A 17,696-nucleotide genomic window follows, 5' to 3' on the forward strand; every position below is an offset into this window, starting at 1 on the left:
TAACACGTCTGTCAGAAGCACTGGTGACTGCCTGGACTTGGACTTGGCATCTGATGTGTGGGTGTCTTGTGGGACTGAGCCTTTAACCTGTGAGGCAGGCAGATAGTGTCAGAACCAAACTCAACTGTAGACACCCAGGTGGTAGATACCAGGGGGAGAATTGCTTGGTGTGGGGAACATGCCCAGAGTTAGTGGCCAGAGTTTTCTGAGTATGAAAAAGAAGTTTTGTTTCCTTTCACTTAATTTCAAGAAAGGGGCAAAATAAAAACAAAAACAAACAAAAAACAACAAAAAAAACCCCACCCCATATTGATTGCATCCTTTGTAGGACTCCTGTATATTTATATCTGTATCATTCGTGAATGTCTTTTCTTTCTGGCCACTTGGTGGTGTTTGAGGTTAGGAGCCATTTTTTCCTATTTATATTATATTCTCAGATTGCTCACATATGCTTGATAAATTTCTGAATTTCTGAATGAATGAACCAAACTGTTTCTCTAATTCAGTATGACAGTCTCTAAGGAGAGGGTGACCGTGGAATCCTGCACTACCTGATCTGGAAGCCTCCTTAATATCACAACCGACCTCTTTTCTTTGATCTAGAGCCAGGTGTGGTATTTGGAAAATTTAGTCTATTTGCTCCTATATGTGGAACCATAGGACTGGAACTGGAACAAATAGAAATTGCCATCAAGATGTTTTACAATAGACAATGAAAAAATTAATCCTACCCACTACTGTTTCTTATTGGACAATGAGAGATGTTTGGGATGGACACAGAAAATAGTGTTTGGTGAGTAGTTACTGGGCTTGGCATCTTGCTAGTTAGTTTGTAAATCTTTGTCAGCTTAATCTAACCTCATTCATTTAATGCATGTTTTATCTTATATTTTGTTACTTTTTTTTTTTTAACTTATTTATTTAGAGAGCACACAAGTAGGGAGAGTGGCAGGCAGAGGGAGAAGCAGGCTCCCCACTGAGCAAGGAACTCAATGAGGGACTCTGTCCCAGGACGCTGGGATCAAGACCTGAGCTGAAGGCAGTCGCGTAACCCACTGAGCCACCCAGGTGTCCTGAAGAGATTTGTTCTGAGAGGTTACATCACTTGGTCAAAAGATGAGATCAGTTGGAATATCAAAATTCAAGTCATTTAGCCTTAAAGACTTGCACTTTTTTTTTCTCCCGTTCTCCTGTGCTGCTTCTAATATGGTGACCACATCTCTTCCCTCAACTGACCACATGGCTTTACAGATTTCTTCTATCTTCAGTATTGTATGTTCCATATAATGCATGATGTGCGACATGCCAGAAGTCCATTTAGTAGCACAGGTTAAACTTCTAAAATATGTCAGAATTTTAAATAACAAAATTGCTAAGCAGCCCCTCAGAGAGATTTCGGAGGCCAAGGGCAGACTACACCAAGATGGGCCAATTTGGCATGAAGATAATTTTGAGGTAAAAGTAGTCAAAATGCAGCAGATTCAGGAAATGCTCTTTACCTCCCCCACAACTGCTTGAAAAGAAATTTAGTTGGAGGACCTGCTCCAGGAAGAGAGCTGTCACCATAGATAACTGCATTATACTGTGAACTAGGTCTGGTAGACAGGGAGGAACCAGAAAGGCCTGCTTGATCAAAGCCCTCTATGTCCCATTGTTTCTGAGTGGCCCAGCAAACATTTGTCTACCAAACATTTGCTCTTTTTTATTCTTCCTGAAGGTTGCATTCCTTCCCTTTGAGGTCCCAGATCTGTTACTCGCTTCTCCGTGGTCAGCATGACAGACATACCTCATTTTGACTCATTTTGCCTGTCTTTGCAATTTCATTTCTGTGTGGATTGCCCATACATATAATTTTAAATTTGATTTTCTCTTGTTAATCTGTCTTATGTCCATCTGATCTTTAGTACAGCTGGAAGGACCTTGAAGGGCAAAAGAAATTTCTTCCTCCCTGACAAGATGACTCCCAGTATTTGGACCAGCGGTTGTTGGATTGTGTGGGGGAGGAAGTCTTTCCCCTCTATCCTCTTAGATTCCAGTGCTTAGAGCCTTGCAAATCAAACTGGCAAAAGGCAGAAAAACAAAAGAAAAAATAGATTATATTACCCACTTCTACATGGGAGTTCCAAAGAAATGGGACTTAGAGACATTTAGAATTGGGGGCTATATACTATTTTAACAAAGGACAGCATAGTGTGGAGGCAAAGGAAAGGGGATTGGTAATTTCTGGGGTTGGGGTAAGTTTTGGGGACGTAACTAGGAAATGTATGATAGGTATGGTTTTTAGAAAGGTTTATTGTGCAGATAAGAACCTTCTCAGGGGATCAGAGTACTTGTGGAGTAGTTCTCTTCCTTGTATGGGACAAAGACACCTGCTTTCAGACAGGAGGGGGAGGGCGGAGAACTGCTTTAAGCTCAAAACAGTCCTTGCGCCAAAGGGGCGTATTTCGGGGAGGCGGACTATGATCTTCTGTAGTTTTCAGCTTTCATCTCGGCCAGCAGTTTACTACACAGTAGTATCCTCTGTAGTTTTGTTTGCCTTGCCTTGATAGGTTTTAATTTCAAATTTCTGACCAATGCAACCTGATATTTTGGCTTATTAGATTCTGAATTTCTTTACTGAATTCATAATTATGAGAGTATTTTATCATTTTAAAAAATCCATATAAAACCGTGAGTATTGTTGAATGGCTCCTGGCATTGGCACATTCCCCAGGTCTCTAGTGTTCCAACTCGGGACTAAAGAGCTTACAGGGGAAGGCCAAGCTCCCCGTCTTTTTCCCCCAGAGTTCTAGAGACAACGTTACTTGAACTTGAGATGAGCAAAGAACAATTCAAATAGAAGAGGAAATAGAGGGGTGGGGACCATAGCAAAACAGTACGCTTCACTACCTATGTGGTTATTTACATAATTATGTTTTTATAACATTTCCTGTACTTTTCTGTAAGCTGATGCTGCCCTAATTATACATTTTCAAGAGAACACTTCATTGTACCCCAAATTATATAGTGCGTTAAAAAGGTACCTTCTTACTGGTTTACCAAATACCTTATAAGTGTGTAATTACGTAAAACAATTCAGGGCACAGAATAGAAACAGCCCGTACCGTTCACAGATGTCGTTATTGTTACATAATTGAGTACAAGGCTTTCAAAGATGTATAATATTTTTTCTTATGTAAGAAAGAAAGAAATGACTCATTGCAGTCATAATGTGTCACAGAGACTCCTGCCGAAGTAGAATGCCCGTGTTCCATTTCGTGAGTTCTCTAAAGTACATTGTCAATGGACTTGCCTTTGTGGATGGGAAAGGGCCACTTATTCCAGCAAATTACCTTGGTGGTGGATAGACCTGCTTATTAGATGGCTTGTGGGCACCTGCGTGAAGCAGAGGCGGGGCTCCTGTTTCATGGCCCACCTGTGCACAGTGTCCTTACCGAGGTGGGTACCAGGGAAGTCCCCCCACCCCCTTCACAGACTCACTCCTTGAGAAACCCACTGGGGACCTGTCGCCTGCCCCGCACACTGGGTGTGGGCTAGCTTCCTCCTGGACCTTAGCTCTTGTTCTTTTCCATCACTTCTGAATCCATCTTGGGACCCCAGGGATTCCAATCACAGGGAAGGTGACCTCAGCGGAACACAACTGAGGAAATAGGACTTATTAAGTCCTGGATTTAGTGTTTATTTATTTTATTTTTATTTTTTTCTGGGTTTAATGTTTAATTTTCAAAGTCATTTTCAGCACTATTGTGAGAAGAAAGTTGCTTATCTTAGGGCATTAGAATTGGAAGGACTTGTGTTTCTGATGAAAAAACAAAATTGAAAAAAAAATAGGTTAGGTTTTGTGTTATTGACAGCTGTCCCTGTATTTTTCTCTTCAGAGGGAATTGTCTTTTGGGAAGAAGCTGGGGCTACGCACAAACTTACTCATTCCCTCAAAGGTTTTGATACTGGCCTTACGATAGTCCTATTCTCTATGGAAACCTCTCTTTTAGCAAGAACTTGGAAAGATGAGTCGCGGAACTGGTCTTCATCTATTTTTATTGTTTTTCCTTCCACCTCTGTTTTTGTGATTCTTGCCTCAAAAACTGACCTTAATGAGATCTTTGCACCACTGGGCTCCTTGTGGCGCATTGATCTGTCCAGCAAAAGACTCAAGTTCAAGGACCAACTTGGCCGCGACGACTAAACCCGGGAGTGGAGATTGATTCATAACGGAGAGCGGGCTGGTGTTGAAAGTGGATCGTTCTGTCACCGCCACCCGGTGCCGTTATCAATTACGTGTCATTAAACAGCTAACCTAACTGAATGATTTACTTTGTGTTTAACGGCCTTTTTCAATTAAAGGGAGCAAATGCCCGGGAACTGGGTTGCAATATCAGAAACCATATATTTTCTCCTGTTAACACCAGCATCACAAGCTTGTGAGGGCCGGCCGCGTCGATGTTTTGCTGCGGGCTGTATGGCTCTAGTTTAAATGGTCCAAACAAATGATGAATGGTTGGGAACAGGCTTCACACTGCCCCCAGAGCTTTCTTTCCACGCACTTCCATTTATGTCCCCTCACGGCACGCGTGGGAGGGGTTACTTTAGGGCAGATCACGCTCTTTATCTTGCTGGCGTTTGTTTCCATTTCAGGGACCCTTGATGTTTCTTCATATACATGGACAGGTTCGCTGTGTGTGTATTCTTTAAACTATCCATATAAAGTATCCTCTAAATAATATATATAGTTACGTGGTTATTTAGCATCATGACCTGACTCTTAAGCTGTGGACTTGGCAGTTGCAGGGCGGGTGGTGTTGATACCAGGAGACTACTTGGTCTGGAAGGCGGCCTCGCCCCCTCCCTCCACCCCCCGAAGAAGCTCTGGACTTTTTTCTCCAACTTTCAGTGGTGATAACTGGAACCAGACATTCTAGTTTCTTGGGACGTTGTTTTATTGTCTTGCAAGTTCTTACGGTATTTGGATTTCACAAGGCTAAGCTACACACAGTACTTCTCAAAAGTGCCTTTGCGGTGGATGGATAGATTAACTGTTACTCTGAAGTTGAGAATTTGAACCATTAACGGACCCACTGTGTTTGCCGTCTGTGTAAAAGTTTGTTATAACAGTGCTAATTACCAAGCAGCTGGATTTGTGAAAAAGTGCACAGCAGTAATTTGCACCTTACTGTTGCTTTGCCACGAAGAAAATCGTGCACATAACACAGGGTGCGCGCACTTGATTGATGAATTTCCAGAGAGCCCGTGTATCCGGGGATCTGTAACAGTTTGTCTTTTTGACTATAGCATTTGGTTTCTATATTTGTGCTTCAGGGACACTCATTTTTTTACCCAAATAAGAGTTGTTGAGTGCCAAATAAGGACATTTTAAAAAGAGAAGGGTAGCATTCTATAATAAGACTCATGCTCTTAAGTTGTTATGTGCTTTTGTTTATATTTTGCTCGTTTTAGGGGGAAGAACAAGAAAAAAAGATTTCCTTTCTAATCCCTTACTTTCGGTATAAAATCATGAACTGGAGTAGTCCAATTTCAGTGTTTTGGTGATGGTGTTAAAATCCTTGTTCATTGGCAGATCAAAATGGTTCTGCTGGATTCACATCCTGAATAAGTCCTTCTACATAATTGGAGCTCATAACAGACTTAAACCAGCAGAGTTTTGTGTTGTGTTTTGTTTGGGTGGATAAGAACAAGTCCAAGTCTTGGGAAAGAATTTATTTTTGCCCTTTGGATGGGACAGAAACATCTGCTTCAGGTGGTTTACAAGTGTTCCTTATTAACCCGTGAGCCAGAAACCCAGATAGGGAGATCTGACTTTGGGAAAACGACACAGCCCGTGTTTGTGTAAGTATCTATTCAGATTAATTCCACATACCTCTTATTTGGATTTCTGACAGCCAGGAACTTTTAAAAGAAACAGGTGTTTTTCAAAAAGGAATGTGAAAAATTACATTTTCTCTCCTAGCACAAGAGTTTTTCTGTACTTTTCAGAAATCCTGCTCATGGGCAGAAAGGAAAGGTTTCAAAGGAACCTCATCTCCATATGGTTTTACTCGATAATCCTTTATCCAACATCTTCAGCCCTCATTCCTTTGCTTTCTTGCCTGTGGCTACATTTCTATCTCTGCATCAATTAGCACAGTGATTTATACAACAAGCAAGCAGTTTAGAGGTAATGGTACACAATTAACATCTCATTCCAGCAGAAAGGGTATGCTAAATACCCCAGGCATTGCTTTCTCTGCCTGGAATGGAAATAAGTGTTTGTCCTAATTCATATGCTATCTGATGTGAAGTGGGCCTGCTTTGTACTGCACTGCACCATTAATCTAATTATAGATAGCTGCAAATGAAGTGCTGTCGGAGCCGGGAGACGGAAGAAAATAGCCTTTTGTCATTTAGCCTGACTCTGTGAAGCGGGATCACACTTTACGGGGCAATACTGCAAAATGGAAATCTCCATAATATTGCTGCCTGTTGCATCTTTTCTAATTGCCACTGCATTGTAAACACAACCGGGCGCTGATCTAAATAGAGCTGTAGATCTGCTGTCTTGTGGGCTGCCGGAGAGTCCTCCGAGTGCTGTTGGATTAAATGATGCGTCCTGATTGACAGCTACCTTGAGACTGCGCCGATGGAGTTGTCACCGCGCTCGGCTAACTGGCAGCCGCGGCGGCTGCCGCTGCGTAGACGCTGTTCTGTTCGCTCACCTTCTCCGCCCCGGGCGTCCTTCCCAGAGAAGGGCTGCGAGCTGCGGGCTCGGATTCTCCATGTTTCCTGGAGAGTTCGGTCGGGTTGGCTTTGCCGGGCCGGATGCTGAAGTCGAGGGGAACGCGGTTTGCAGGGCGGTGAACCCCTGCTGTGTTGTCCCCCACCCGGTTAATGGTGTAGCCCACAGAGAACTTAGGAAAGGAAAAAAAAAAAGTTGAACTAAGATTCTGATTCCACCTCGGTGTTTCATTTCAAGATGTGTCACGTTTTGTAGCGAGTCGTTTCTGTCACTTTAAGGGATTGACAGTTGCTCTCCAGCTCCGAGTTGGGAGTTAGAGTTAGGAGAGGAGATGAGAGTCAGTGGCGGGGCACATCTGAGAGTCAGTGCCGCGGCCACACTGGAAATGAAGACACAGTTGAAGTTGTGAATGAAGACACAAGGGGAGACCCTTGGGGTCAGGAGGTGGAAAACTTGTGTTGGAAGAGGCGCGCGGCCGCCTGACTTGGCGAGGGTGGGAGAGGATGTTAGGGGACTCGATGTAAAATAATTACTAGGCAAGGTCATCGTTTCCCCTTGACCCAGATGGCCCACAGTTGCCCGGCAAAACCATGGCCAGTTCAGCCAGTGTCCACCAACTCCTTGCTTTGGAAGAACAACACAGAGATGGAAGGCAGAGGTGCGCCGTGTGACGAGGAAGTCAAAACTGGAAAAATAGGTAAAGCGCACTTAGTCCTCATCCTGCCAGGAGCCCACAGACCTCGGAATCGCGCAGGTGTGAGCACGTGGGAGATCTCAAGTGGCTGGAAAATCGGGAGGCCTCAGAGGCTGGAGGGTTTAAGCTCCCTGGGGAGGTACAGCGGCCCTTGTCAGGGTGTTCTGTGTGACCTCCTGAGTGGGGCATGTCCACAGCGCGGGCTGCTCTACCGTCCGTGGCACACATAGCTGTGTGTGCGCGCATGTGCGTGTGGGTGTGTGCGCGCATGCCTGGCTCCCGTGGCCGGACCTGTTTGCAGGCTGGTTTCCTTAACTGATCTGATCAAAAAGTATGTATCTCTCCCAACCCATGACTGCTCCCCCAGCTCTGACAGCTCCCTGCTCCCCAACTTTTCCCCCTTTTTTTCCAGGTTCCATGGTAAGAGCTGCATGTTCATTTTTAGAACAGTTGCATTGTGTCCCTTTTAATCATCCATCTCTCGTAGTTTTTGTCCTGCTCCTTTTATGTCTGGTATAATTCCCTTCTCTTTCTTCCTTTGGAACTTGTTGGGAGACATTTTCATGTTGGGCATGGTTTTACTTTGCGGACACTATACCGTTGATTTGCTTAGAGACCCGGGCTCGGGTCATTAGATAGCACCTGGGTCCTTTTTGTTATTGTCCTGCACGGAGTCTGGAGAGTCCTGTCCTCAGCACTTGCTTACGGGGTGAGCTGCCTCTTTTTTTTTTTTTTTTAAAGATTTTATTTATTATTATTTGACAGAGAGAGACACAGTGAGAGACAGAACACAACCAGGGGTGGTGGAGAGGGAGAAGCAGACTCCCTGCTGAGCAGAGAGCCCAATGTGGGGCTCCATTCCAGGACCCTGAGATCATGACCTGTGCCAAAAGCAGACGCCTAATAACTGAGGCCCCCAGACACCTGTGAGCTGTTTTTTGAGAACTTGATCATTTGACTGTGGTTGGGGAGCATCTCCCTACAGCCACAGTGAGACTCCGTCGGACCCCAGAGCGGGTCCACCTCAGGCCCTGCCCAGAGCAGCTTCTAATCCCGCATGACCTTGCAGCAGGAGCCCCTTCTGGCCTCAAAGGATTGTACTTCCATGTCCTGTCAACTAATCTTTCTGATCTTGGACTCCTACCCCCGAAACATCCAGTTTGTGGTTTCCGTGCTTGCAAACAGTTACAACAAGTTAAAATCCAGCCTCTCCCGGGAAGTTCTGCAGAACCCATTAGGGCTGTTAAATGCCTAGAGTAAAAACCTTTAGGGTTTACTTGGTGCGTCCCAGGGCATTTCCCCGAATTTTTTCAGCGAGTTGACTGCCGTGCCCGTGCCCTCTAAGAATTCAGAGAAACCAATAAGTAGCAGTTTTGATCATTAGCTCTGAAGGCCCTAGTGTATACTGTTAAATAACTTCTTTCCTGGCAGCATCTGAAAGCTCTTCTGGTTCGCACCATGCCAGTGGTTCTGTGGGGCCCAGATGCTGCGCCTGCCCCGCTCCTACCCCGGTTCCCACCCGGGTTGGTTGGTGCCCCCCCCCTCCGTGTGCTGCTGCGCCCTGCCGGCCGGGCGAGCCAAGCCCTTGTTTTAATAGGCGTGTTTGTGTGGGCACGCCGAAGGGGTCAGGACAACATCAAAGGTAATCTTAAAAAGAGAACCTTCTTGCTGCCTCCTCTTTTTATATTCAGAAAGGTCGTTTCTTCGCCAACTCTTTGCACTAAGGCCTCTCCTGAGGCATTTACCCCGTTGTTATTTTTCACTTGTGATTACAATAAGTCGCTTATCCCCCAGACAGATTTAAGAACAATAAACAAATACAAAAGGAAAAGGAACATCTCATCAGTAACAAAGACTGCATCTAAAGGCGTTGAGTTTTGTGGCTGTTTTACATCTCTTTCCAAGCAAAGCAGGAGTCCCACGGAGAAAGGAATTCAAAAGATATGAAAATTATAAAAATAGTAAAAGGATCCAGTTTTAGGAGGATCTTGTCATTTCTGGGGAGAAATGGAGCTGGGTACAATCTTAGCTCTTTATTTATATTAAGGCTTGTTTGTGATATAGCTAAAATTAGTTTTTAAACCTATCCACTGTGGTGAAATGTGAGAAATCATATTATCCTCAGTGGAGAAAGATGCTTTCCCTGAATTTTGACTTCTCATTTTGAAGTCAAATGGTACAAGGAACGGGGGGGGGGGGGAATCAATCTGGGTACTGCATGGAACCTGGACAGCTGGGCCCAGTGCTGGCCAGTCGCATGGAGGGAGCGGCGGAGGGCGCCGACAGCCAGAGAATTGACTTTTCTTTTCACTCATCTCCTCCTAGTGATGTTGGATTTTATTTTCCAAGGCAGACAGAGCCCAGATACGAAAACCATGCAATTTGGTACGATTATATTCTCCCTTCTTTCACTGTCCACCACCTCCCCCATAGTTTAAATGAAGGACTTTGAGGTACAATTCATTGCTGATAAATAGTCCCTCTTACCCAGAATGTGTATTAGACTGACAGCAGAATGCACTCTCCTTGCTTTTCCCTTGCCACTTATGACTCAGATGAATTTTAATAGGAGCAAAAAGCTTTTATTTGCACAGTAATTTCACTTAAGGATCATATCCTTCAGAAACTGGCAGACACTCGCATGTCTTGATTGCAAAACACACACTCAGGAGTAAAGAAACATGCAAAAGATGTTATTAGTCAACCTGTCACAGTGGCAAATCTGCCTCTCCTGGGGTCCTCCCCTACCCCTTTGGAATAGGCCCTGCAAAGTGCAGGCTCGGAGAGGACCCCCATCCCTGTCCAGAATGAGGGGGGTGAGTTCTGTTTTGCTTTTGCATCATCCCTGTGGTAGGGATGCCCACAGGAAGCTTTGAGTTACGGCAGCTTTTTCCCCCCAACAAAATGGAGCCGCCTGGAAGTTGTCTGTCTTACCCCTGGGGGATGCAATCTGCTTAGAATCCAAACCTCTTCAGGTGGTGGTTTCAGCGTCCCTGAGTAACACCTCCGCAAACAGCTTTGGTTTGTTTCTTCTTGGGCAGACCAAACTGGGGCGCTCATACTTGTCCACAGAGATGGGGAGGGGTTTTTCTCGCAGGGGCAGAAATTCTCCTTTATTAGAAATGTTCTGTTGGACTGAACTTCCCTTTAATGTGCCCGTAATTGTTCGAGAACCCCCTACAAAAGGTTTCATAGAAATGCTTGTGCGCAACGTGTCTTTCAACGGTTTTACAATCTTGGTATTATTGTGTCTCAGTGTTCAAGATACTCATTCTGTGTCATCCTAATCTACCCTAACCGTCCCGGTACCTTGGAAAGGCTGCCTCACGTTGTGCCTCAAAGAAAGCCAGCTTTTCCTATAGTACATCTAACATATTGTATCCCTAGAAAAAAATTGAATTTTAAATATTATTTTGCCCCAAACGAACACTGAAACCCTTTGTCTTAACTACTTGGTGGCGCAGCCGTTCTGGAGGGGAGTGGGAAGCGCGAGACAGCGGTCTGCTGCCATCTGCTGGCGGATGCTCGCAGCGTCACCCCTCTGCTCGCTGACCCTGACCGCTCCTAGGATTGGGGGGGCGGGGGGCGGGGGTGGGCAGAGACGCTTACCAGCGGCAAAGGGAATACAAGGAAAATTCTCACTGTTTTCTTTACAGACGTTTGAGATATTTCTCATAATGAGACAGGGTGTGGAGTCGTTCTTATTTAAAGAAACTTCTTAAATCCTACTACCCACAACATGTGCTGGAAACAAATGTATTCTTGTTTTTAAGTACAATAATTCAAAACCATTTGACTTCAAAGATGTTATCATTTAAATTTCAAAGCTGCAAATGGATTCTGCATGAATGCTACATTTGAGGAGAAGTTCTTCCTTGAAACTCATTTATGTTTTTTTGTTGTTGTTGTTGTTGTTGTTGTTTTCCTCCCTTAAGTATCAGGTGCATATCTTAACCAAACTGGCTGCAGAACTGAACAAATTTATGCTGGAAAAAGTGGCTGAGGACACAAGCAGTATTCTGCGCTCCCCAATGCCTGGCGTGGTGGTGGCCGTCTCTGTCAAGCCTGGAGACGTGGTAAGGACCATGCCTGTCTGTGGGACGGGGCGGACTGAGGCGTGACCTTGCTCTGTGCAGCTCTTTCTTGACCACGGAAAAGCGGAAGAGCTTGTGTGCATTCCCTGTCCGGCTGTTGCACATTTGAGTTGGGTTGGTAACACTATCTCTTGAGTACCTCCCCTCCCAAAGACTTGGGACTAGCATAGAAATAAGGCCCAATTCATTCTGTTAATTGGCGAATTTAGTATTTTGGCAATAATTTATTTAAACTTTCTATGTACTTCCTAGCGTTCTGGGCTTTGAGCATCCCTGAAGAACTGGTACCAAGTAATAGCCCTTTGATGGGAACTTTCTGTATGACTTCTGGAATAAATGGGAAGGGAACTAAGGAAAGTTAATGCCATAGACCGTGTAGTATCAGAGCCCTCCTGTTACTTGATACGTGTAATGTAGGATCACAGTTTGAAGCTTTTCATCTCAACCTTGTGACATTAAGGCACAAATCAAGGCTGTATTAATATTTCCATACATGTTTAGTCTCACAGTAACATGCTATTTTAGTGGGATACATGCGTTTCACAGAACATGGATAGAAGTCTCTGTGGATTTGCTGCAAAAATAAGAAGAAAACAAAGATGCAACCAGATTTCTAGGGGACACTTAGACACTAGCATTTTTCTTTACGTGCTGGAAAATAATGGCCAAACATGATCATCTTCGATGGATGGTATGGTGATTCCATTTTGTATCTCTGGTGAGGAGTTTACACGTTCTCCTGTAAAGAGGCATTACAACTGCCTGTGTATTTCTACATTAACATAAGTAAAATAAGGTTGAGAAAAACTCCTATAGCTGGCACTGGCTTCTAGAGAGATACTTGAAAAATAAATGAAAATAAAAAAGATAAATAAAAGATAAATGAAAATCAAGAAAAAACAATCACCTTCAGTTGTTTAAATAAGTGGCCCTGGAACTGGTAAGCGAAGTCGGAAAGCTGACTCCAACAATTGCTTTGACCTGAGGATACTGAAATAGACTCCGCCTGCTTTTCTAGAAAAGCACAGAAGAGGCTCAGTAGCTGTGAATTGTTATCTTTACTTTGAGAGCACTGACATTCGTGGAAGAAAGTGCACAGTAAGACTGTCTTAAGAGGGTATCTGGGGGCTCGGTTGGTTAAGCGTCTGCCTACAGCTCAGGTCATGGTCTCAGGGTTGGGGGATACAGCCACAGACAGTCCCCTGCTCAGCGGGGAGTTTGCATGAGGATTCTCTCCCTCTCCCTCTCCTCCTCCTGCACACACATGTGGTGCTTTCTCTCTCTCTAAAATAAATAAATAAATCCCTTTTTTCTTTTTTTTTTTTTTTTTAAAGATTTCATTTATTTACTTGACAGAGACAGCAAGAGAGGGAACACAAGCAGGGGAAGTGGGAGAGGGAGGAACGGGCTTCCCACTGAGCAGGAAGCCCAATGTGGGGCTCGATCCCAGGACACTGGGATCATGACCTGAGCCAAAGGCAGATGCTTAATGACTGAGCCACCCAGGCGCCCCTAAAATAAATTTAAAAATCCTTAAAAAATTGCCTGCACTCACACACTGCGTCATCAGAGCAGTCAGTGGAATCTTCTGGCAACTAGACGCGTAGGTTGGTAAATAACGTGGTGTGTTATTTTGGGGTTTTGCTTTTTCCCCCCACTTTTCTTCTTAAGCCTTTTCTAGAAGCTACATAGGCTGCCATCCTGAGCTTGTCAGTCCTAATGGTGCAGCTTTAATTATAAGATCACAGTTGCACTTTAAAAAAATATAAGCGTGTAACTGAAATCTTTATTTTTCCAACACCTGAGTCAAAACCTGAAGGGGGGCAGGAGGGGGCTCAGATTGCGATCTCGTGCCTCCCCTCCGCACCAGGCTCCCTCGAGCCCTCCTGGGGCAGAGAACTGGGAGCGTGCAGCCTCCTTGTTTCCAGCAACTGCTTTCTCCCGGGTTAGCTTCTCCAGACACCAGGGGGGTTTAGCCTTCATACTTTCCATTTCCTGGCTAATAATTTAATGTGGGAAAGCAAGGCATTTAGTAAATTGGAACAATGTGGTATTAGTCTTTGGTTCATTGGGATAGCTCAGATATTGAAAACCACCACCAATAATTAAATGTGGGTATTCGAGAAGGGTTTAATTTGAGAACTAACTGTTAAAAATATGTTACTGTGGTGTAATGGGACCTCTATTTTATGTAGTCCTTTAAAGTCAGTCATGGGGGGTGTACCCCTAGCAAACTGGCTCCTAAGGTCTGTGCTGTTCGCCTTATCCAGAAACGAATGCTCTCCACTCGCTCCTGCCTAGGCTGGTCCAGGAGAGCGCGTGCTTTCCTTCATTCTTCTCTCCAGCTTCCCGAGCCACTTTGGGTCCCCGCTCGACTTCCTTTCTTATTCTGGGCCATTGTGTTTTGATAAAATAGTGTTTTCTCCTGAGTTATTATTTGTGAAAAGTGTCGCAGACCGCTAATACCTTCCCCAAATGCAGGAGGAAAAGTTTCATCGTGGACTCTTAAGGGCAACTTCTATAATTAGATCGGCCTTGTGTCATTAAAAGCCAGGAAACTCTCCTTTGACCAAAGGCAGAGCACTTACATGGGGCCATTATGAGAAAAGAATACTGGTAACTTTTAAGTTTTGTGGTTTTAAATTATTTTAGCTCCGCGGGGCATGTTGTGTTGTGCTCTGTACTAACAATAGCTGAGCCCAAGTTCTACTTTTATCGGGAGAAAGATAATGGAATCAGTTGTTTCTGTGTGTTTTCAAGGAAAACAGGACCAAAGAGACAAATTGCAAATTCTTTGAATTTTTTTTTAATAGTTTAGATTTCAGTAATCTGTAATTTTTATATTTAGGTTAAGTAAAATCTGACAAATCTTAGAATGCTGGGCCTGGCAATAATGTGTTCTACAAAAGCATCACATAAAAAATAATTAATAAATGTGTTTTGTGAGGTTAACCATCTTAACAGAGTTTAAAAAACAAAACAAAACAAAACAAAACAAAAAAACCTCAGGGCAAAATGATGTTGGGGGCGGCTGTTTAGAAGTCATGAATGCACTCAGCTTCCTGTGGGAAAGTCTTTCCCCTCCCTGAACACAGAGGCTGTGTTTTTTTGTTTTTGTTTTTGTTTAGATTCACACAGCAAAAGTTTCTGATATCTTTTAGTGTCTGTTACATAGTATTTGACATTAAATGTGGCAGAAAGTCATTTTTTAAATAATTGTACAATAGCTTTTTTTTTTTTTTTAACCTGTGGGGAGGGGATTGTGGGTAACAGGCCGTCAAATGCATAGAAATGCATACACGCAAACAAACCTAACAGGGAACAAAGTAGGAGTGGCTTATGGAAAAGTCCCCTTGTCACCCATTTACTTCAGAAAACAGTGGATAGAATGACTTTGATATGCGTTTTTCTGTTGGGGTTTTTTGTTTGTTTGTTTGTTTGGTTTGGTGGTCATCCACCCTCTAAAAATATTTTCACAACTGATTTTAATTTCAGTTGGAAAAATACCTATTTTTCTGTATATTTAGCACCATCATAAACTGAGGGCCCTCTAATCAAGGCAGTATTTTTTGTAACTTACTGTAATTTTTTAAATGTCTATCTTTATGATATCCTTGAACAAAAATATTAAAAACACCTTCTCTCAGAATAATGGCAGAGGGTACTTGCTCGCTTTAGGCTGAGAGCTGCCGAAATGTCACACAGTTTCCATCTTGACTCCGAAGTGTAAAATAAAGTCATTAGGGGCACAGTTGTTTTGTTAGCCCTTTGATATCAGAAACAGAGCAAAAAACAAAAATAAAAAATAAGGCAGCCCAAGGGAAGGTATTACTGTTGCAGTGTATCAGGATTTCTGAGTTACCTTCCAATGCAACAGACCTCTCGGATTTAGATCAGAAATACCCATCTTACTCAAAACAGTAACAATTGAGATAGGAGTCGGAAGTGGGTGGCGTCCCCACTTACAAATCTTTCTTTGGCAGTGACGCGTTGTGACTTACCAGTTTGTGAGACCTGGTCAAATCACAGATGGACAGTGAGTGCCTGTTGCTGCTTTTCTAGCCTGCTCAGTAGCAGTAAGACATGCCTTGGGAGTATTATGGGGAAGATCCACTGCAGAATGGAACTGGCCTTTAGCAGAAGGGGGAGTAGGCGTTTGGGACAGTTCTCGTGCAGTGTCTTGGGCAAAAAATGGAATCCTATAAAGTACCCCCATAAGAACAGAAAATTTGGGATCATTAATAGAAGTACCACCCAGATTTTGCCCCAGTGTCTGTCCTCCTTGTGTGTGCTCCTTCAGGGCTGCTAGGGGAGGGCTCCCAAGCGGTGGGATGGCCAGCAACCCCCAGAGACCCAGGTTTGCCGTTTTGGAGGGTGGTATTCATACCGCCCCTTTGCCGCCAATCCCTCTCCTCTGTAATTGAGCCCACGGCAGGTCCTGGGGAAGTTGCAGATAAACTTGGCAGGAGACCTCTGGTTTTCAGGTCTTGAAAAAACACATTTGAAGCCTCCTTTGCTCTCAGATAATTAATTAATTAATTAATTAATTAATTAAAGATTTTCTTTATTCATGAGAGACAGAGACAGAGAGAGGGAGGCAGGGGGAGAAGCAGGCTCCCCACTGAGCTGGGAGCCAGATACAGGGTTGCGTCCCAGGCTCCTGGGATCACTACCTGAGCCGAAGGCAGATGCAGATGCTTAAGGGACTGAGCCCCACCCAGGCACCCAGCCCTCAGGCATTCTAGATAAGAGGCCTTGGAATGGTCCCTCCTGCCCTGTGTTCATCTGGCAGGGATCCACTTACCTGGTATGGCCCAGTATCCACAACAGCATCTTTCCCTGGCCGAGGACCTGGCCTTGACAGATCCGTTTTCCTGTTTCTGGATACCTTGACTGATAATCCTAAAATCATTACAGTAATGAAATTTTCATATTTGATAGTTTATTTGACAAGATGCCAGTTTTCCACCCAAACCTCAGATTGCGTTCCAAAGCATGTATAAATAAATCTATGCATTCATTGTTGCATGTTTTTAAACTCAGATTATAAAACATCACACACATAAAGGTCCAGAGAATAACAGAAACACTCAGATGCTCTCTGCTCATCTTTACTGTATTTGCTTCCCCTTGTACCGAACAATAAAAGGTTGCTTCCACCGTGAACTTGGCCCCTCCCTAATCAGATTCCTGTCCTGCCTTCAGCAGTGATGGCTACCCCAGATCTGGCCGTTTTGTCTTTCTTTTCCAGATAACACTCCTTTTTCAGTGTTAGGGGTAACTTTCCCTGGACGCTAACAAGTTGAGCTGACGATTGTCTGTTTTCAAGGTCCATCAGTAAGTTGAGTGTCGCAGGACAGTCTCTTACAAGTTTGGCATTTTATTTTATTTTTCAAGAAATGATCTGCTTGGAGTTAGAGGCTGTGTTATCCTGCTTTTAACCATTTTAAAAGATGGCAGTTTGCAACCTTACCAAGATTCAAAAGATCTTTCCTCACCATTTTGCTTAAAAAACAAAAACAAAAAAACAAACCAAAACCCCAAGACGTGCAGTCGCTGAGTACTTGAAGACAGCGACTTCCTAGAGATGGATCCAGACTGATCCCTTCAAGATGCCGTTGAGTTCTCCTCACACTCTAGGGACTTTGGCTGCAGTTCCCAGCTAACTTTGAGGGCAGGAGGGAGAGATGTTTTTCATTTTAAGGAAAACTGGACTTGTATTGGCCACGACTCTGTATGCGCTCCCCGCTTGGTCACCCACCGCAGAAAGCCAGGGAGGCAGCTCTGGGCAGTGGCGGGGCGGGGGCAGGTGGGGACCCCGGGTGCCCCCAGCCAGCAGCCTGGTTGATGCGTCACCCCTCCTTGCGCGTGCCCTTCTCTGTGACTCAGGCGGCGTGCACACGAGCCCATCGCGGGAGGGCTTCTGTGGCAGATAGGGGGTTTGGTGGCATTTCTGTCGCCTGCCTCCTCTTTCTTTGTAATTTGATGATGTTTCCTTCTCTCCGCACTGCTTAAATACTAGACGGTCTCCCGGGGTCTTTCTCCCTCCCCCTTTACGTGAAGATGCTGGGATGTGAATGCACATTTCTTCTTGGGGAAATATCAGGGGATATTTACCAGCCTATCTTACAGGCTCAGAAAGAGGAAGTTATTATAATCAGATTCTAGCGTGCCTTTT

The 17,696-nt window shown here is 44.3% G+C and overlaps 1 protein-coding gene across 3 annotated transcripts in view; it reads left to right on the forward strand.

Moving 5' to 3' along the window:
• PCCA (propionyl-CoA carboxylase subunit alpha) overlaps positions 1 to 17,696 on the forward strand; it is a 402,014-nt gene that overhangs the window by 375,949 nt on the left and 8,369 nt on the right. For 2 of the 3 annotated variants that reach the window (XM_044250038.1, XM_044250040.1), the window contains one exon: positions 11,360 to 11,500. The exons of the other annotated variant lie outside the window; for it this stretch is intronic. In XM_044250038.1, the coding sequence (XP_044105973.1) occupies positions 11,360 to 11,500 (141 nt within the window). The remainder of the gene's footprint in view (positions 1 to 11,359; positions 11,501 to 17,696) is intronic. 3 annotated transcript variants of the gene reach the window in all.

The sequence above is a fragment of the Neovison vison genome, chromosome 5 (genome assembly GCF_020171115.1).
Source record: "Neovison vison isolate M4711 chromosome 5, ASM_NN_V1, whole genome shotgun sequence".
Taxonomy (NCBI): Eukaryota; Metazoa; Chordata; class Mammalia; order Carnivora; family Mustelidae; genus Neogale; species Neogale vison.